The 19,059-nt window shown below is 42.4% G+C and overlaps 1 protein-coding gene across 1 annotated transcript; it reads left to right on the forward strand.

Annotated features, from left to right (window-relative positions):
* Window positions 1-1,411: 1,411 nt before the first annotated feature.
* Window positions 1,412-18,481, forward strand: LOC134639890 (uncharacterized). The gene is made up of 8 exons (XM_063491403.1): window positions 1,412-1,966; window positions 2,272-2,330; window positions 13,988-14,315; window positions 15,614-15,730; window positions 15,845-16,086; window positions 16,557-16,724; window positions 16,830-16,887; window positions 17,487-18,481. The coding sequence occupies exons 2-8, from the start codon at window positions 2,314-2,316 to the stop codon at window positions 17,583-17,585; spliced, it is 1,029 nt and encodes a 342-aa protein (XP_063347473.1). The 5' UTR covers window positions 1,412-1,966; window positions 2,272-2,313; the 3' UTR covers window positions 17,586-18,481.
* Window positions 18,482-19,059: the final 578 nt, after the last annotated feature.

The following is a 19,059-nucleotide window of genomic DNA, read 5'->3' on the forward strand; positions in this document are numbered from 1 at the left end:
ACACACGGAGATTGAAAAATAGAAACTATTGATGTTGTAAAACTTTACAGTAAAGCCTCTGACCTCTGTCTGACTTCTGACATCTCAAGTTTAGCAAACTGGTGTTGTTGTGCTACTGTGACTTGTGCTTATTTGCTGACTCTATTATTATTATTTTTTTCTTTCACACAATCAGTTTCTAGATATGAGACGTTTCCTGCCAAACTGTGACTTTGCTGATTATAAATGTAGATTGTGTTTTCACTTGACGATGGTATCTGGTTTATGTGGTTATATTTTACTGCTGTTCTGCTGCTGCACTGCCTCATTTCACATTTATAAAGTCAGAAATAAAACTAAAGATATGGTGTGAACATGGACTGCAACAGCGCTATCAAATGTGTGGTCTAAGCGAGACGAGTTCTTCAAAACAAACTTGTCTCTTGTTGCCTCTTAAACTTTTAAGATTAAGAAGTCTTTGCCTGACTCTGGGATTCCCCTTTGCTTTCTCCAGGTCCTGACTCTTTAAATGCCCACAAAGCAGAGACAAAAATATGGAGAGACAAGAAAATAGGCTGCACATGTGCCTGCTCACTCCTTTTCACTTCAAAAAGAGTCGCTCCTTATTAAGATGGCTACGGGTGCACTAATTCAAGGAGACAGCCCACACCTGGCCAACTGCATCGCAGAGGTCAAATCTGTGTGCCTCCTTCACTCCTTTCATAAACACATGCCTCCTCCTGTGGCGTCTCCATCTGCAGCTCCCCGGTCCCATCTCACATATCGCTTATTCCATCCATCCCACACACACACACACACACACACACACACAGCAGGACAGTAAGGATGGATCGTCTATTCATCCTCGCAGCCACAAAGTCATGTGAAACGCAAACAGAGAGAGAGGGAGACGCCTAAATTTAGAGGCTGAATGTTGACTTAGACTTAGGTTACACCAGTTCTAAACTGACAGGCTGGGCATATTCTTTCATTTTATTAACAAGTGTTCAGTGACACATGCATGTCTGGCCAACATATATCACTACTGTCTTTATTTAAAGATTTATTGATACTTTAAAGGAGGTTTAATGTAATTTTCTTCCGTGGACATCCTACTGTGAAGCTTATAAGCCAATAAACTTTGTACCAGCCTTGGACTGAGAAAGATTCAGATGGTGTGTGTGTGTGGAAACTAATGGTAAGTTTATCTCAAAAGCAGGATATTGTTTTATTTCCTGTAACACCCCCTAACAGAAATCTAATGTTTGCACACAGGATCCTTCTAATGAAGCGTAAATGGCTAATTACTGTGTGATCCAGGCATTCACAGCAGGCGGACTGTACTTTATCCGGAGCCCCTTGGTTTTAAACCCAAGCCCCGCCTCTTCAGTAGGCTAAGCGCACCCACCTTATCCACCAGCGGCACAGTGCGCCAGGGAGCAAGAGCGCAGGCTGCACCGGGGAGCGGGCACGGTGGACATGCAGTACCGGCAGACTGCTTCTCCCATAAAACGCTTCCGATATTGGGTTTAAGGAGACAGCTTATTTGAAAACCGGCTTGGGCCGAGGGGATCTTATTCTTTCTGACAAAAAGAATAGTACAAAAAAATAAAATTAAAAAAAAGGAACTCACTGACATTTGGAAGAACCTGATGGGTGGTGGGGAGGAGGGGAGAACGATGCAGTTCCAGCCCGACTCGGTGAGCCGCGCAGTCCGCCTCCGATGCTGGTGATGCCCGCCGTGTATGGATCACCGCCCAGCAGCAGCAGCAGCAGCAAGAGGAGGAGGAGGTCGGGATAACAAGGGCGTCAGGGGCCGATGATGTCGTTGGGAAGGTCGGGATCATGGCAAACGGAACCGGTACTATCATGTTAAAATGCATCGTGGTCGGAGACGGTGCGGTGGGTAAAACGTGTCTGCTGATGAGCTATGCCAATGACGCCTTTCCAGAGGAGTATGTACCCACGGTCTTTGATCATTATGCAGGTAGGAACACAGTTCTGCTGCTCGCCTTTCTGTCTTTATTATCTCATAATAGCGTGACATGCTGAACTGCTGCCGCTCTGTGCTCACTGATAATTGGCCACATGCGAATCTAACAGAAGAGAGATTTTAGAGACCCCCCCACCCCACCACTCTTCCTCCAACTGCATTGCATCTGTTGCTATAACCAAAACCACTTATTTGCCGTCTTCATAGCACAGAGGGGCTGGGACCCCCCCACCCACCAGCACTCCCCACCCTCACCCCTTGCTTCCTCCTCTAAACTGCTCTTTGTCATTTCCTTACAGTGAGCGTCAACGTCGGAGGAAAGCAGTACTTGTTGGGACTGTATGACACAGCTGGTCAGGTAAAGTTTATTTTTTCCTCTGGCTCTGTGCCAAGCACGTCAAGGACACGCACACACGCTCCAGCTCTATCTCGGTCTCCCCATGTGCTCCTGGGACCAATAACTATCCAACAGTGCCTTCGAAATGCCCACAGGCTTCATATTCAGGCCAGACACTAAGCTGCAACAGGTGATGGGTTTCGCACATGGCTTTAACTGCCAGAGTGTGCTGTGGCATGGACAGTGATGGTAGTGAAGGGGTTTCAATAGTTCTATTATGTGGAGAACAGGGCTCCTATGTCCAGTAGTGATGTCACAGGTTTGTTAATAGGGCTGCTTAATGCTTGGGCCTTTTCTTTACAATGTGCCATTCAGTGGGCAAGAGTTAAAACTATAATACACACACACACACACACAAAATAATGTTTCCACTCAGCAGAAGAGCCAGGGTACACACAGATGGAGGAAGCTACGTGAAACACACGGCACACAGAAGCTCACTGAGGTGTGTTTATGGGAAAGACCCTCCATTATTTGTTTTTAGTGTAAAAGTTATCATTTGGTTTTTATGACGGTTTCGGTTTGATGTGAACAGCTAAGCGACAGCAGCTAAACAGGAAGCAGTTAGCACATCAACTCTTTACATATTAGTTATGTCAAAATTTGGTGCTTCCATCTTTGGGATTTGACTGTTTGCTTGTTTTCTTAGTCGTATTTCACACTATGACTGGATACGTATGCAAAGTCTTCATCAGTGTTTTTCATTATTGATTATAATTCAATTCAATTTTCAATTCAATTTTATTTATATAGCGCCAAATCACAACAAAAGTCGCCTCAAGGCGCTTTATATTGTACAGTAGATAGCACAATAATAAATACAGAGAAAAACCCAGCAATCATATGACCCCTATGAGCAAGCACTTTGGCGACAGTGGGAAGGAAAAACTCCCTTTTAACAGGAAGAAACCTCCGGCAGAACCAGGCTCAGGGAGGGGCGGGGCCATCTGCTGTGATTGGTTGGGGTGAAAGAAGAAAAACAGGATAAAGACATGCTGTGGAAGAGAGACAGAGATTAATAACAGATATGATTCGATGCAGAGAGGTCTATTAACACATAGTGAGTGAAAAAGGTGACTGGAAGGGAAAAACTCAATGCATCATGGGAATCCCCGGCAGCCTACGTCTATTGCAGCATAACTAAGGGAGGATTCAGGGTCACCTGGTCCAGCCCTAACTATATGCTTTAGCAAAAAGGAAAGTTTTAAGCCTAATCTTGAAAGTAGAGATAGTGTCTGTCTCCTGAATCCAAACTGGAAGCTGGTTCCACAGAAGAGGGGCCTGAAAACTGTATAGGAGATAGTTATCAGCAGATCAGCTGAAAATGAAAATCAAGAACTGAAAAAGAATTATATTCAAACACAATCTGTCTACAGAAACATTTGCAGGTTGGATGACTGTCTGAAATGTACTGACAGTGTAGTTTGGAGACTACATGAACCTGTGTGCTAATGAAGCTACTCAGAGTCAGGTGTTCCAGTAAAGGTGATGGGAGGCGTTGGGTTGGAAAAAAGCTGAAAAAGGCTCCAAGAAGAATTTCTAAAGGCCACATTGGCAGGTACTACCAACCTCAAACTAAGCAAAAATTGTGCCTTTGAAACTAAAATAATATTTGTTATTCACTGGGAACTATTAGACCGTTCCCAAAAGACTAATCAACAACTAATCAACCAGTTTTAACTGCTAAACGACTTGTCATTTGCTGGCTTTACCTGGAAGTTTGCAGTGGACTTTTATTTTTTAAGTAGTTTCACAGTGAACTTTGACTGTTTGTTCTAACAGATTGCCATTTACATTTTCTGGAGAAATTATGCTTCGTCGATGGTAACTTGCAGACTCTACCTTACAGATTTAGGCGGCCCATCTACCTGCAGAGAGCATCTCTTGTCAAACGGGGGCAGTCAAAAATATGTCGTACAGCCGCTCTGTGGGCTGCTCTTGTGCTTTTGTCGGTCCATCAGTCAGCCACGGAAAAGAGCAAAGTTATAAACAGACAAAGAGGTGACGTCAACCTGAGTGTTTAAAAACAACACTGTCGCTGTCTGCACTTTTCCTGCTGCTTCTCTTGTTCCCGACGAACTCCGCCGCTCCGTCTCTTTTCCGGCCCGCCTGTCGGCCGGTCAAGTCAAGTCAAGTCAAGTTTATTTATAAAGCACATTTAAAAACATCCAAGGCTGACCAAAGTGCTGTACAATAAAATACAAATATAAAATACTATAAAAACACAGGTACATAAGTACCTCACTGATAAAACAATAAATTAAAAACAATAGGTTAAACCTTGCTAAAAGCCAATGAAAATAGGTGAGTTTTAAGAGCAGTTTTAAAAGTTCCTAGGCTTGTGGAGAATCTGATGTGAGGGGGTAGACTGTTCCACAGTCTGGGTGCAGCCACAGCAAAAGCCCTCTCTCCCCTAGTCTTTAATCTGTACCTGGGAACATCTAAAAGCATCAAGTCTGCTGACCTCAAAGATCTCCTGGGGCAGTAAATGCTAAGAAGCTCTGCCAGGTAAGGAGGTGCAGTGCCGTTAAGAACCTTAAAAACCAGCAGTAAAATTTTAAAATCAATCCTAAAAGCAACTGGGAGCCAGTGGAGAGAGCAGAGGACCGGAGTGATGTGGTCTCTCTTTTTGGAACCGGTCAGCATGCGAGCAGCAGCGTTCTGCACCAGTTGGAGGCGATGCAAACAGGAACGATCTAAACCAGCATAAAGGGAGTTACAGTAGTCCAGCCGTGAAGTAATAAAAGCATGGACCACCCTTTCTAGATCGTTCCTGCACAGGTAGGACTTGACTTTAGCTAAAATCCGTAGGTGATAAAAAGATCCCTTGACTACGGAGCTGATTTGTTTATCAAATTTAAAAGCACTGTCAAAAGTAACACCGAGGCTCTTAACACTAGGTTTACTATCCTGCGCAAATTTGCGTAACTTCCCTAAACCCAAAACCCCCTAGAATTACTGGCTTTTTTATTTTCTGGTGCAAGTCCCGAGGTGTGAATCACCCCTGCTGAGATTTTCACAGGTCGTCAGCTTGTTTCTCCTCCAGCTTTTGTTGTGCAAACCACCCATTATCCTTGAGGCCTGACACATTTGCATTTGCTCACTCAGAGTTGCTCAGATTCTAGGCAGGCCAAACCTCTGTGTTACAACTTTCAGAAATGCCTGGTAGAAATGCTTCAACTTACTCATGAGATTTTGACCACATTTCTTGCAGAAGTCACAGCTATACTGAATGCACGACCATTGTTGCCAGCTGCAAAAAAATGCTTGGTAGGGAACTACCAAGGTTCGTTGTCCATTCACACAGTATATTGCAAACAAGCCAGACAAATTGGGATCAAGTTCTGGTTGGCCACAGATTTGGACACCAAATATGTCTGCAGTGCATCTCCTTACTTGGGAAAAGACCCCAGTCGTCAGAAGAGGCTGGCAGAGAACGTGGTCATGAAACTGATGGAGCCGTTTTTGGATGATGGGAGAAATGTCACAACGGACAATTTCTTTACTTCACTGTCACACAGACTGCTGCAGCGCAAAACAACGTTACTGGGCATGGTGAATAAAGTCTGCCGTGAACTTCCTCAACTTGCAAAAGATACTGCAAAGCGAGAGGTATTCTCCACTTCAGTGCTTAGAAGTGGCAGTGTCTCCTTGACAATTTATGCACCTAAAAAAAACAAGACTGGTATAGAAAGTGCACTATACAAACAATCTGGAAACATAAATATGGACACGTGTATTCAAAAATATTGGTGTATGTATACACACACATATCTATCTATCTATCTATCTATCTATCTATCTATCTATCTATCTATCTTCTCCATAATTATTCATACCCCTGACAAATTTCGACTTAAAGTTACTTTTGTTCAACCAGCAAGTTCTTTTTTGACCAGAAATGACACAGGTGTCTCCCAAAAGATAAGACGATGTACAAGAGGCATCATTGTGGAAAAAAATATTTCTCAGGTTTTATTTATATTTTAGCAAAAAGTATCATGTCCAGAATTATTCATACCCTTCTCAATAATCAATAGAAAAGCCTTTATTGGCTATTACAGCAATCAAACGCTTCCTATAATTGCAGACCAGCTTTTTGCATGTCTCCACAGGCATTTTTGCCCATTCATCTTTAGCAATGAGCTCCAAATCTTTCAGGTTGGAGGGTCTTCTTGCCATCACCCTGATCTTTAGCTCCCTCCACAGATTCTCAATTGGATTCAAGTCAGGACTCTGGCTAGGCCACTGCAAAACGTTAATGTTGTTGTCTGCTAACCATTTCTTCACCACTTTTGCTGTATGTTTTGGGTCATTGTCATGCTGAAATGTCCACTGGTTCCCAAGGCCAAGTTTTTCTGCAGACTGCCTGATGTTGTTGTTGAGAGTCTTCATGTATTGCTCTTTTTTCATGGTGCTGTTTACTGTGATTAGGTTCCCTAGTCCATTGGCTGAAAAACACCCCCAAAGCATTAGGTTCCCACCACCATGTTTGACAGTGGGGATGGTGTTCTGTGGGTTGAAGGCTTCTCCTTTTTTATGCCAAATGAAGGCAACATCATTGTGATCAAATAATTCAATTTTTGTTACATCTGACCAAAACACTGAAGACCAGAAATCTTCTTCTTTGTCCAGATGAGCATTTGCAAAGGGCAAACGAGCTTTTGCATGCCTTATCTGGAGAAGTGGCGTTTTCCTTGGTCTGCATCCGTGGAACCCAGCAGTGTGCAGTGTCCGTTGGACTGTCTGCCTTGAGACATTGCCACCAGCAGAGCCCAGATTCACCAGAATGGCCTTGGTGGTGATCCTTGGATTCTTTTTCACCTCTCTCACTATCCTCCTGGCCAGCACAAGTGTCACTTTTGGCTTCCGACAACGTCCTCTGAGATTTTCCACAGTGCGGAACATCTTGTATTTTTTAATAATACTTTGCACTGTAGCCACTGGAACTTGAAAACATTTGGATATGGCCTTGTAGCCCTTTCCTCACTTGTGAGCAGCCACAATGCGCAGCCGCAGGTCCTCACTGAGTTCCTTTGTCTTAGCCATGACTGTCCACAAACCACCTGCAGAGAGCTGCTGTTTTCCACCTGTTGAGTTGATTAAAACAGCTATTCCCAATTAATCAGGGTAATTAAGATGCTTTAGAACAGCTTTGACTATTTGGAATGGATGGAACTTTGGATTTTCCCAGAGACTGTGACAGTTTGTGAAGGGTATGAATAATTCTGGACATGATACTTTTTGCTCAAATGTAAATAAAAGCTGAGAAATATTTTTTTTCCACAATGATGCGTCTTGTACATCATCTTATTATCTTTTGGGAGACGCCTGTGTCATTTCCAGTCAAAAAATAACTTGCTAGTTGAATAAAAGTAACTTTAAGTCAAAATTTGGCAGGGGTATGAATAATTATGGGCTTAACTGTGTATATATATATATATATATATATACATATATATGTCTGTGTGTATAAGTAGACTTTATGCACAAGGATTGACAAGAAGTAATATTGCATATGAGAAATATTGCACATAGAAACTACCATGTTGTATTGTATGCTGTAGGTAAGGAAGGAAAGTAGCCTTGGAGGGAAGGAAAGACTTGAATCTCTCATGGTTAGGGGTTGGGGGAGGGTGTGTTTGCACAACAAAAGCTGGAGAACAATAGAGCTGAAGACCTGTGAAAATCTCAGTGGGGTGCCAAAAGGTGTTAAGGTTGGGGGGGGGAATTTACGCAAATTTGCGCAGGCCAGTAAATCTAGTAGTAGGGACTTGCACCAGGGAAAAAAGGCTCAGTAATTCTAGTGTTAATGGAGGAAGTACATTCAGAAGTTAGGGGTCCCATAAAATCAAAAGAAGGGTTAGGGTCTTTAGGAAGCCCAAACACAATGACTTCAGTTTTACTTTCATTTAGATGTAGAAAGTTAAGAGCCATCCAAGACTTAACGTCAGACAGACAGGAGAATAACGGCTGCAAAGAGTCCTTACAGTCTAACCTCAGAGGGAGGTAGATCTGAATGTCATCAGCAAAAAAGTGGAAGGACACATTATGTTTGCGCAGCACATCGCCCAGAGGGAGCAAATACAAAATAAACAGCAGGGGGCCTAAAATGGACCCCTGAGGTACACCACAAGTTAAAGGAGCTCTGGGAGATGACAGTTCACCAAGGTGAACAGAAAAACTCCTGTTATCCAGGTAGGACTGGAAAAACTTTAAAACAGTACCTTTCAGACCGACACAGTGTTCTAGGCGGGATAACAGTATGTTATGATCGACAGTGTCGAAGGCTGCTGTCAGGTCTAAGGTTACTAGGACAGCAGCACGACCAGAGTCTACAGTTAAAAGCAAATCATTAAAAACTCTCAGTAAGGCGGTTTCAGTGCTATGACGAGCTCTAAAACCAGACTGAAACTTCTCATAGAGACTGTTGTTGTCTAAAAATGACTGGAGCTGCCTGAAGACAGCTCGTTCCAATACTTTGGACAGAAAGGGCAGATTGGAGATGGGCCTATAATTAGAGAGTATAGATGGATCCAGATTAGGCGTTTTGAGGAGAGGTTGAACAACAGCATGCTTAAAGAGTGTTGGGAAACAACCAGAGCTGAGACAGGCATTGATCAGGACCAGAAGGAAAGGTCCAACTGAGTCCAGGACCTGCTTCAGAAGACGTCAAGCAAATGCCGGTCAGCATTTGCTTGACACGCAGCATTATCCACATCGCGTACTGTGCAGTTGGGTTTTTGGAAGAACTCACAGGAGCACATTTGTGGTGGTTGAAATTCCCCCAAATATCTCCTCAGGTGGGCACAGCCACAGTAGCTTAACTTAAGCCTAGTTTAGTTACCCAGTGGCTCATCTTTGGTAACATGTTCTTTTATTTTTGTTGTTCAGTGACGTTAGTGTTTGTTAGTGGTCCACTGATCTAACTTTTTCCTCCTCCGATTCAGTACAGATACCTTGGTTTAGAGTATCTGCTGATACACTGTTACATTAATAAGCATTTGATGATCTCTGCACCCTTAATAATGAGATTTGACACTTAAGTATATATGGTTCAGTATGGTGTGATGACAATTAGTGTGGGTTCTGGAATATTCCAAGAGTAGCCCTCGTAAATAATAACGTAGGCATTTATTGAATTGGTAAGAAAATAAAGCACAATAGGCTCAAAATACAACAAAGAAAAAATATATATCAACGTTATTCATCTTTATTGAATTGGACAAGGATTAGGCTTTCAGTGTGAGTCCACCTCCTCTCTACATGCACTCATTTCACGTTTGGAGCTGACAAACAGGTTAAGAGAATATTAATGAAGTTGGTGACTAAGTGTTGTTTTATCCCAAGTGCAGTAAAACCTTCCAAATAAGTGTTTTACAAACTGTGACAACAGTGAGAGTGAGCAAGTGATGTCATCATCATCTCTGGTTTTTTTAGTTGTGCCAACTAACATGACTGCAGTTTCTCTTTAAACTAAAAACTTTTCCAAAAATATAAATGAAATCTTTTGATGTAACTACAGTGAAATACCTCGAAATACCTCCACACTGCTGAAAATGTGAAAGTCTACACCATGACTACTATAAATTCTGTTACTTCCTGAAAGCAGGATGTAACTGAAATTACCAGGTCTTGCTTTAATCATTGTTCATGAATCCGGTTTATGAAAAACCCTGAATAACAAAAACAGTGACTCAACCAACCAGGAGCCAAAATAGCAGATTGCCTAACATTTGAAATAGGCTACTTTGGATGTGCAGTAACATGAGCATGGTGGAGGGAGCATCGTGAGTTAGGCTTTCTTTGCTACCTCAGAGTCTGGATGCCTCACAGTCATTTGGAGAATAAGGATTTAATAATTGTGCCATAAAATTTTAAAGAACAGTGTCAGGGTAGCAGTTAATGTCCCGAATCTTTGGAAAGGTTTGGTGAAAATACAAGATGACAACTGCACAAGTAAATCATCAAGCACAAAAAAATAAGGAAAGTAATGTTTTTAGGATTTACAGAGTCAGTTTTATGACATTACCTAATTAGGATGCCCTGGCATGACCTAGGGAGAGCTGTCCAGTCAAGACATCTAAGCAGTACTGATGAACTCGAAACAGTTTGTTAGCTCTAAAATTCCCCCATCATTGTGAAAGTCTTATTAGCAGCAACAGGAAATGTCTGATCGAGGTTCTCCAAATCGCTAAATTCATGAGATCACTTTCTTTTTCTATAGTCTGCACTTTGGACAGTGTTATTAGCTTAGTCAGATCATGTTTGTGAGTCAGATGACAATCATTGTGTGTAATGCACTCAGAAATCCCAATAATTTCAAATGGCAAAAGCTCTGAATGGGCCTCTCTCGTATCATTTCAGGCATTTCTATGGCTAAAGCAAAGGACTAAAGGCACCCTGTAGATTTTAAACCTCCAGTAGTGCTTTAAAGCAAGAGTTTAATCAGTGTGTAACAGATTGGTTTATTTTGTGCATGTGCAAGAACCAGAAGCATGTGGACAACTGCATAGACCTTCCTGTGTAGGGTATGTCTCGTTCATGCTCCTTAACAGTTGGCAGCTCAGAATAACCTAGCAATAGTTCAACAGCTGAGCAGTAGAAGAAGCAGCCATGCTTACTGTATATTGCACAACTCATAATACTCAAACACTGGCTGTGCAAATGAGGAGGAAGGAAATGGATTCAGCACTTTTGTAGACACAAGACTAACACACAGTGTGTTTTGGTGAGAAAAACTGAATCCACTCAACTATGATTTTCTTGCAATAAGGCCTTCTGGTCTAACTTCAGCTGCACTGCAGGACAGCGAACAGTCAGTCACCCAAGGTTAACCTCCCCCTACTTACAGCAACCTAAAACTACACTCTTGTCAGAAGCTGAATAGTTATTAACACTTTCGTCGTGACCTGTTCCGACGTGATCCATGCAGCAGAGAGACAAATGCAAAGCTCAGAAAGGTCAGCTTTGGCATATTTAGCTGGTTTCCTTCACAAACCCTGATTTACACACAAATCTGTGAGTGGGAAAAGATCGCAGACAGCCTCCATTTTTTTTCCCTGTCTTAAACAGCTACCTGTGGCTGCGCTATAATTTTCCCGTAAGAAAACAGATGGTAGAAGTGTTACTACTCACTTGTGAAAAGAGGAACACAACCTTTTGTCTATTCTGGCGTGTTTGATAGGGTGTGTGTGTGTGTGTGTGTCAGAGGAGGGTTTGTTTTCAGCTGATTCAGAGTGTCTCTGAAATGGAGAAGTTCTCCCAGATGTCTGCTGTGGGCGCCGCCGGCCTCCCAGAGTAGAGTTACTGCTCTTGAAAATGTGCCCCCGCCACCCCCTCACGTTTCTCCCGTGCCTCCGCCCCCGACTCGGCTGACCTCTTTATGTGGAGCACAAGGCCAGCTGGTAATGTTTATAGCTTCAGCGTCTGATCAAAGATTCAATGCCCCCAAGGAGAGGAAAGGGGGAGGAAAATAGTGTGTGTGAGACAGAAAGCAGAAGAGAGAGAGACAGATGCGGGAGGCTAATCAAATGTGTGGGGGTGAAATAGCTTTGGTTAAATTCAGACGCCTCGGTTTCGTTTTCCTTTCCATTTCTCTCTTGTCGATGTAAAACTCGCCCTTCATTACGTCCACCTCTGTCCTGCGCTACACGTGTTCAGTTGGCTTCGATCTCTCTGCAATATTTATATTCCTGGCATTGGCTGAAGCTCCCATAATGCTTCGCTAATTCCCAACGCCTATCAGAGACCTTACGTACGCATTGGGTGACAGCGACTCTGTGCTGTCACGTCGGTGTCACATGTCACTCAGTGCCACATAATCACAGCTCGGCTCTGAGCCCAGTGCCGCTGCGCCGCATCTGTTGTTGATATTGCTTCCCTGCCAGCTATTGTCTGCGTCTCTACTCCAAGCTCTGCCTATTGAATTATTCCATATGGAAGGTCTGTGAAGTCTGTTTCGCTGCAATGTGGCGAGGGAGCAGGGGGGAAAGTCTTTACTTATTCATTCATTCATTCATTCTCCTGCTGCTGCTGCACTCAAGAAAATCTAGCACCACTGGCGAGGAGGAGCAGGAGGAAACAGGAAGTGGATGCTAAGTGCACTAGAGCCAATGGAAACGACTTTTAAGGACAGGAGCTCAGGAGCTGCGACCCCGAGAGATCCGAGTCTTACTACGCTATTGACTTCTGCTTTGTTGTTGGATTGTTGCTGATTTGCTCAGCATGTCAGATGCACTCTTTACTCAGCTGCACTTCCTGTAAACACTTTTAAACTTCCTGTCCAGGCTTTGGGTACAGTCTGATGAGTCTTTTTTGACTCAGCAACCCAAGGTGACCTAGTGACCCAATAGGGGTGAAAGGATGACAGGTGGGGACGTGGGTGGGGTTTGGAAGAGGGGAAACTGGTTTTACTCAGCCGTGAGCCGGTCACCAGTCAGCTGCTCCAACATAGAGAAACAGGAGTACTGTAGGCACGCCTCAGAAAGAGATTTTACACTTCAGAACAACTCTAGTGCTATTCTCTTGAATGGAGTCAACTAATTTACACACTGACTGACGATTGTGAGTGATTAATCAGTCAGTTTGCAACTAATGGATTCTCTTTTTAATAAAATATCAGAATAGTGAAAAAAATTAATAATAATTTGAGTAAATAAACCTTTGATTTTATATATTTCAGGTGAATTATGCTCATAATTGTTGCTTCACATCTATGAGGGCAAACGATGTGCGATTATTAATAAAACTTGGAGCTGTAGTGATGATGTATACTTTTAAAATGTAGAAAATATCAGCTGATACTGTCTGCCAAAGGCCTCGCAACTCCGCCCTAGATTCTGGCTGACATCCAGAGGATAGAAATTAGAATTTGTGCCAATAAACTTTTGTTAAATTGTTTTCTCAAGCTGTTGGTCCGGTTTTAGTTTTTCTTTATATCTTAAAATTGTGTTAATTTGTCATGAGTAGGAAGTAATAAATCAGATCTGATGCTTGACAGATGTTCTATTGTACTATATATAGTACTATGTTACTATTTCCAAAGCATACCCTGCTGTTAAAAAATGTTTTAAAAAAATTCCCTATCTTTCCGAAACGACTGGTTTAATACTGGAAACCAGATACAAGCTGATTGCAAAGCTACTCACTGTGGAAAAACATGCAGCTGAAAACAGTAATCGGTTTTAAAAGTTCCCTCTGGTGGTGCATTTACGTACTTGGGAGAAATAACCTTCATGATTTGAGAGCTAGTGGACGCCAACAACCTGCTTAATTGGAAAAGCTATTATATTCACATCAGCGTTCTCACATTTGCTCACTTTTTATCTTCGGGGTTTGGAAGATGCAAATCAAATCTCGCTGCACTCCAGCTCATGACTGTGTGGTACTTTGCTAAAGCCTCCGTGTGTTATTTTGCTGTGTTAGCTTGCAGTAGTATGTGTGCAGAAAATTACAAATTTACACTGTGAAAAAGACCAAGGTAGGATCAGGAGCTGTAATCTTATGGTTTTAAATGAGAAGGACTCAGCAGCTGTGCAGAAGCACACTTTAGTTTTCTGAATATGATTTGATATGATTTTTAAGTGACACCCCTAATGCCTGCTTGTGGTTTTCAGAGAGGAGTTGTATCTGGGCCCCAGTCAGCCTGGTAGCTCTTACAAATATGGTCCCGTCAGTAACGGCACCGTGGGCCGCAGACCCACCCTTATTGAACCGGAGCGTCTGAAGGACTTTGGTGTGGAAGAACTTCTCAACGGTGATGTGAAAGTCCACGAAACCAAAGTAGTGATGGCTCCTGAGGTTGTCCTCATGGACCCCCCCAAAACCAGGCGAGTCAGCGAGTTCAGGATGATCCCGAGACCTCCTGCCCAGTACCTCCGCTTCGAGGACATCAGCGCGGCAGCCTTCAGGATCCAGTCAGGGATGCAGAAGACGCCTTGCACGGTACACTAACACAGAATAAGTGCAGGAGAACGTGCAATAAAGGTGACCTTTGACCTTTGTTTGGGAGCTGACATCACTTCCTTCAGTTTAGACAGAAGTTTAATTTGACAGGACAGCAGCCAGGCATCACATATCTAAGGAAGATTGCTGTAAAAGGACCACAAGAGGGTGAACTAATATCAGAACTAGTCTGAATGGGATGCAGATTTTTGCTCATGGAAAAACTGAACAAAGCATTCATGGTCTGTGTTACTTTGATACATTTTAAATAGATGATTTTATGTTAGAATTAAGTTGTGCAGAGCTTTTTTGTACCAGGTTCTAAACATGTTTGTTTTTGCTTAAAAATGGGAAAGTTAGGGATTCATTTTAGAGTATGCCTTAAGTTAAATGTGATCTGACAACAGTGTAATGCTATCTGAGTGCAAACTGGATACACAGAAGTGTCAGAATTGATGTAAATTGATGGAGTGATGAAGGCAGAGTTGCTCTAGAAGAAGGCCTTGTCACTTGTCACCCACCTTGAACCACCTCTCTCCGTCTCAGTAGTCACCAGGAAAAAACAAACAAACAAAAAACTCAGATATGTGCTTTTGCTTTCCCCAAATAATCCCCCCCAGAAGTAGAGTTACACTTTTAGGTTAGGTGGGTTTAGTTTCAGTTAGTCTCTAGAGTGGGTTTGGGTCCTTGGACGTTATACTTTTGCTGATTCAAGACCCTCCCATTAGTTTCAAATCAGGAGTGCCATGTCCCTCTTTTATAATGTCTCTGCACATCTCTGCATTTTCACTGTGCGTGGTTGTGTGTCGCTGCTAATAACCACAAAACGCACAAAGAAAAACTCTTTTAATTGAGGCTTGCTTTGACATAACTACTGGTGATGAAACTGTTAGCGGAACAGGTGATAATAACTAAAGATCACCCAAAGGTGAAGCCCTCATGGGGACATCATCGCTAATAATGCACTGCAGCTTTTAGCCAAATTAGGAGGAGCCCTCATATCTGCTTCATACTTTATATTGCATTATGCCCACCAAGTGCGAAGCAGATTGGATTAACGGCTGTTGGCAAAAAGCAAAGAGCAGGCAGAGACTCCTGGAGCTGGATGAGCACCAGCGTTAAGGTGAATTCATGCAAAAATAACATAAAAATTGAACATGACTCGGGGCAAAGACCATGGATTTCATACGTCAGGAGTAATTATATGAAGTGAAAACTATTTCAGCATGCATGTGAGCACCTGAGTGGTTTTTTGCTGCTGGAGCTCTTGAAATATGCTGCTTCTTTTGTGTGCTCAGTACTCCAGATTGTCCAAACAGTACGGGATGGAGATCTACCTGAAGAAGGAGCACCTGCACTACACTGGCTCTGTGAAGGAGAGAGGAGTGCTGTACCTGCTCACCTCCCTCACGCAGGTACATTGGGGCGGGGGAGCTGAAAAAGACGCTGAAAGGATCCACTGAAGTGTGCTGTGCGTGCATATTTGTTGCATGTGATTATATGTCAGGCGTGTGTTTCTGTGCTTGCAGGAGCAGCAGAGGATGGGTGTGATCGTGGCCACTGACTGTAACTTCTACATGGCCGTGGCGCACCACGCGGTGGAACTGAAGATCCCGATGTTTGTCATCATGCCGTCAAGTTGCTCCTCGCCCCGCCTCAGGATCTACAGAGACTACGGCGCCATGGTTATCTCCTACGGCCGCACCGGCCGCGATTCCCAGAACCACGCCTGCCATCTGGCCAAAGAGAATGGATACCTCTACCTGGAAGAGTCAGTCTAACATTCATATTACGACTTGGAATGAGAGTTTCTGTGTCTGTGCAGTACTAACTGATGTTTTAGTATCTTAGTAACATAACACATTTAGTAACATGGGTCAAGTGTATTAATTTCACGGTTTCCTACCTGAACCATGTAATTTCTCTTCACTCATTGACCTTCTAGTTTTCAAACAGTGCAAATTCCCACTAAAAAAGAAACATATATATATATATATATATATATATATAGATATGTTTCTTTCTCAAAGATATATATATATATCTATATATATATATAGATATATATATATATATATATATATATATATATATATATACATACCTACATGTATTTTAAATATAGCCTAACTCTGTTTTCCTTAACGCCTGAAAAGCTCACATTCTGGCAACATAACAATGTCAGCAGTGCTAATCCTTTTGGCTGCAGATAAACTAAGCCTTCCTCTGTGTCTTCTGCAGGGTGGCTGTGGTGGTGAGCAGTGCTAACATGGAGCTGGAAGTGGTGAGGCAGTGCATGGACCGAGCTTTGGTGTTGGACAACCGGATCAGTAAGTTCTCAGTGCAGCTGGGAGAGTGGCCAGGAGACATGGCTAAGCTGCTGGATGTTCTGACCAGAGAGGACGTCAGGTAGAGTAGGAACCTATTCGGACTTAATCGGTTTTGTTTTTAACGTTGCCCTGTGCCACCTTTAGTTTATTCATTCCTTCGCCTCTTTTGTCTTTTTCCTCCCAGGTTGTTGGACGTCTGCCATCGTAGACACAGCGATAAGTCAGAGCTCTTCAAGGCAAAGGTAGGCGACTAATCTGTCCTCTTCACTTCATTCTGTTTCCTTCTCCTCTCCAATCCGCTCATCCACTTTTCCTTTATTGCCGTGGAACTCTTGGCTTGGAGTTGTCAGGGAGTTGGCGGGAATTAAAAGACCAAAAATACAAATACATATTTAAAAGATATAAAAAAGTAGCATTGCTCAGTTCACTACCCACCTACAGCTTTACTTGGTCTGGTACAACCATTAGCCAATTTTGGCTGTTGTTTTAGCAAGTTACAAACACAGTGTTGCTATGCAACAGTCAAGTTATGACGTAACTTGACTGTAAAATGACTATAAATCTTGGGCCATCTTAGCTTTTTTAAATAATGGATTTGTTTTATTCTCCTTCATTTCTAAAGCTCAGGGATGGAGCAGACTTATCATGTGATCTCCTGGCTCTGCATTCTTACCCCCACAGTCTCCACTGACAATTTGTACTGCTTATTCAGAACTAGTGTCAGGAGGTGAAAGGTGTTGCATAATGCAACAAGCAAACCTCTCACTGCCCTAATTCTAGAGTGTGTGTGTGAGACGGAGAGTGACGTAAGAAGACTAACTGTATGTGTGTGTGTTGACAGGTGGAGTGTGTGGTGGAAACCAGGGATAAGATGCAGAGCGCTCATCTGCGCAAGACGCTGAGCGAGCGCTACCCCTCTATATGCTGGCTGGACCGGTGATCACAGCGAAATCCTGAACACAAAACTAGACTGACTGAAAACAGATTCCTGCCATCGGGATAACACATGCAAACCATTCCTGCAACACACACACACTCTTATGATATGCAAGCTCTGTTATATGAGACTCATTAAGAGAATGCTTGGTCAGCAAAACTAAGTGTAAACAGAAAAGCCTTGAGATTATAGTGCAAATCTACATGTTCCTTCTATCACTAATGCTGCTTTTGTTCTTCTTCATCATGGCACCTTAAATATACTGTGAAGCGGTTAAACTGCATCCCAGTTGATGATGCTAATTCTAACTGAATGCTATGGCGGATTCACACTATTTTTATAGTGGTTCCCAACTTGGGCCATTTAATGGGTTAACATTGGGCTGGCACAGAATAAAGTATTTTTCTGTGTTTTCAATTACTGTAGGGCCAAGATTTTTCTTCATTTACTCTTATTATATAAGCTTTTTATGTACGGTAACCCTCAAGTGATTAAATAAATCTGTAACAGTGGATAAAGCTTTTTTCCCCCAGTTGTTGGTAAAGCATACAAGCTAATTACAATTAAAATGTGTCCCTATAGAGAAACAGTTCTGCAAAAAAACTATTTGAGCTCTGTGAGTGTGTGTCGAGCCCTCTGGGTCTTCATTAACAGCTGTCATGGGTGGCCAACTTGTGGCTCCACCCCCTGGCAGAACGTGGATCAGTCTGCATTAGCTAAAGGATGGAGTGTGACCTCTGTAGCACACATACAGCTTCCTAGAGTGTCACTATATAAGGTCTATTTTTCATTGAATGTTCTTTTTAAAATGCTGTAAATATTTCTGTATTTGTTCTGTCCACAGTGGCAGTTTCAACCCTCCTAAAACCGTTCTCCAAATAAAACTCCGGACAAATGAACCGTAACCGTGTTTTCACATTTGTGAAGTTTATATGCAAAGTAGGGGACTAGCTAGACTAGACAACTAGCTTGAGTTTTTCTTCATTGCTGGTCTACTTTCACCAAAAGTATAAGTAACACAGGATTTAAAAATAAGTAGTGTCTGGGTCAGGTTTTGCTGGGAACCAGTGTTTTTGTCTTATGTTCAATTATATGGGTTAATAGGTTCAGACTGGTCAAATGTAGATTTAATTAAATATGTAAACAGCACAAAATATATATTGCTTTTCCTTTATGTCAGTTAAGATAAGTACCCGGAATGTTAAAGGGTCCAACAATGTGGTGAAAAAAAAATCGATTTTAAATTCTCTGAAGAAAGATTTGATTCACATTGCTTTTTTGCAAGAAACCCATCTGACAGATGATGAACACAGAAAATATTGTAGAGAATGGGTTGGTCAAATTTTTTTCTCATCCTACTCCACAAATAAAAGGGGCGTTATCACTCTTATACACAAAAATCTTCCCTTCAATGTTACAGCCACTCACAAGGACAATGAAGGAAGATATATATTGGTAAAAGGGATGTTACATGGGG

This window comes from Pelmatolapia mariae, linkage group LG13, assembly GCF_036321145.2.
Source record: "Pelmatolapia mariae isolate MD_Pm_ZW linkage group LG13, Pm_UMD_F_2, whole genome shotgun sequence".
Taxonomy (NCBI): Eukaryota; Metazoa; Chordata; class Actinopteri; order Cichliformes; family Cichlidae; genus Pelmatolapia; species Pelmatolapia mariae.

Coding starts and splice junctions, on each gene's coding strand:
- LOC134639890 (XM_063491403.1), top strand. Junction 14,316..15,613: donor TGCAGAAGACGCCTTGCACG/GTACACTAACAC, acceptor TTGTGTGCTCAG/TACTCCAGATTGTCCAAACA. Junction 16,087..16,556: donor GGATACCTCTACCTGGAAGA/GTCAGTCTAACA, acceptor TGTCTTCTGCAG/GGTGGCTGTGGTGGTGAGCA.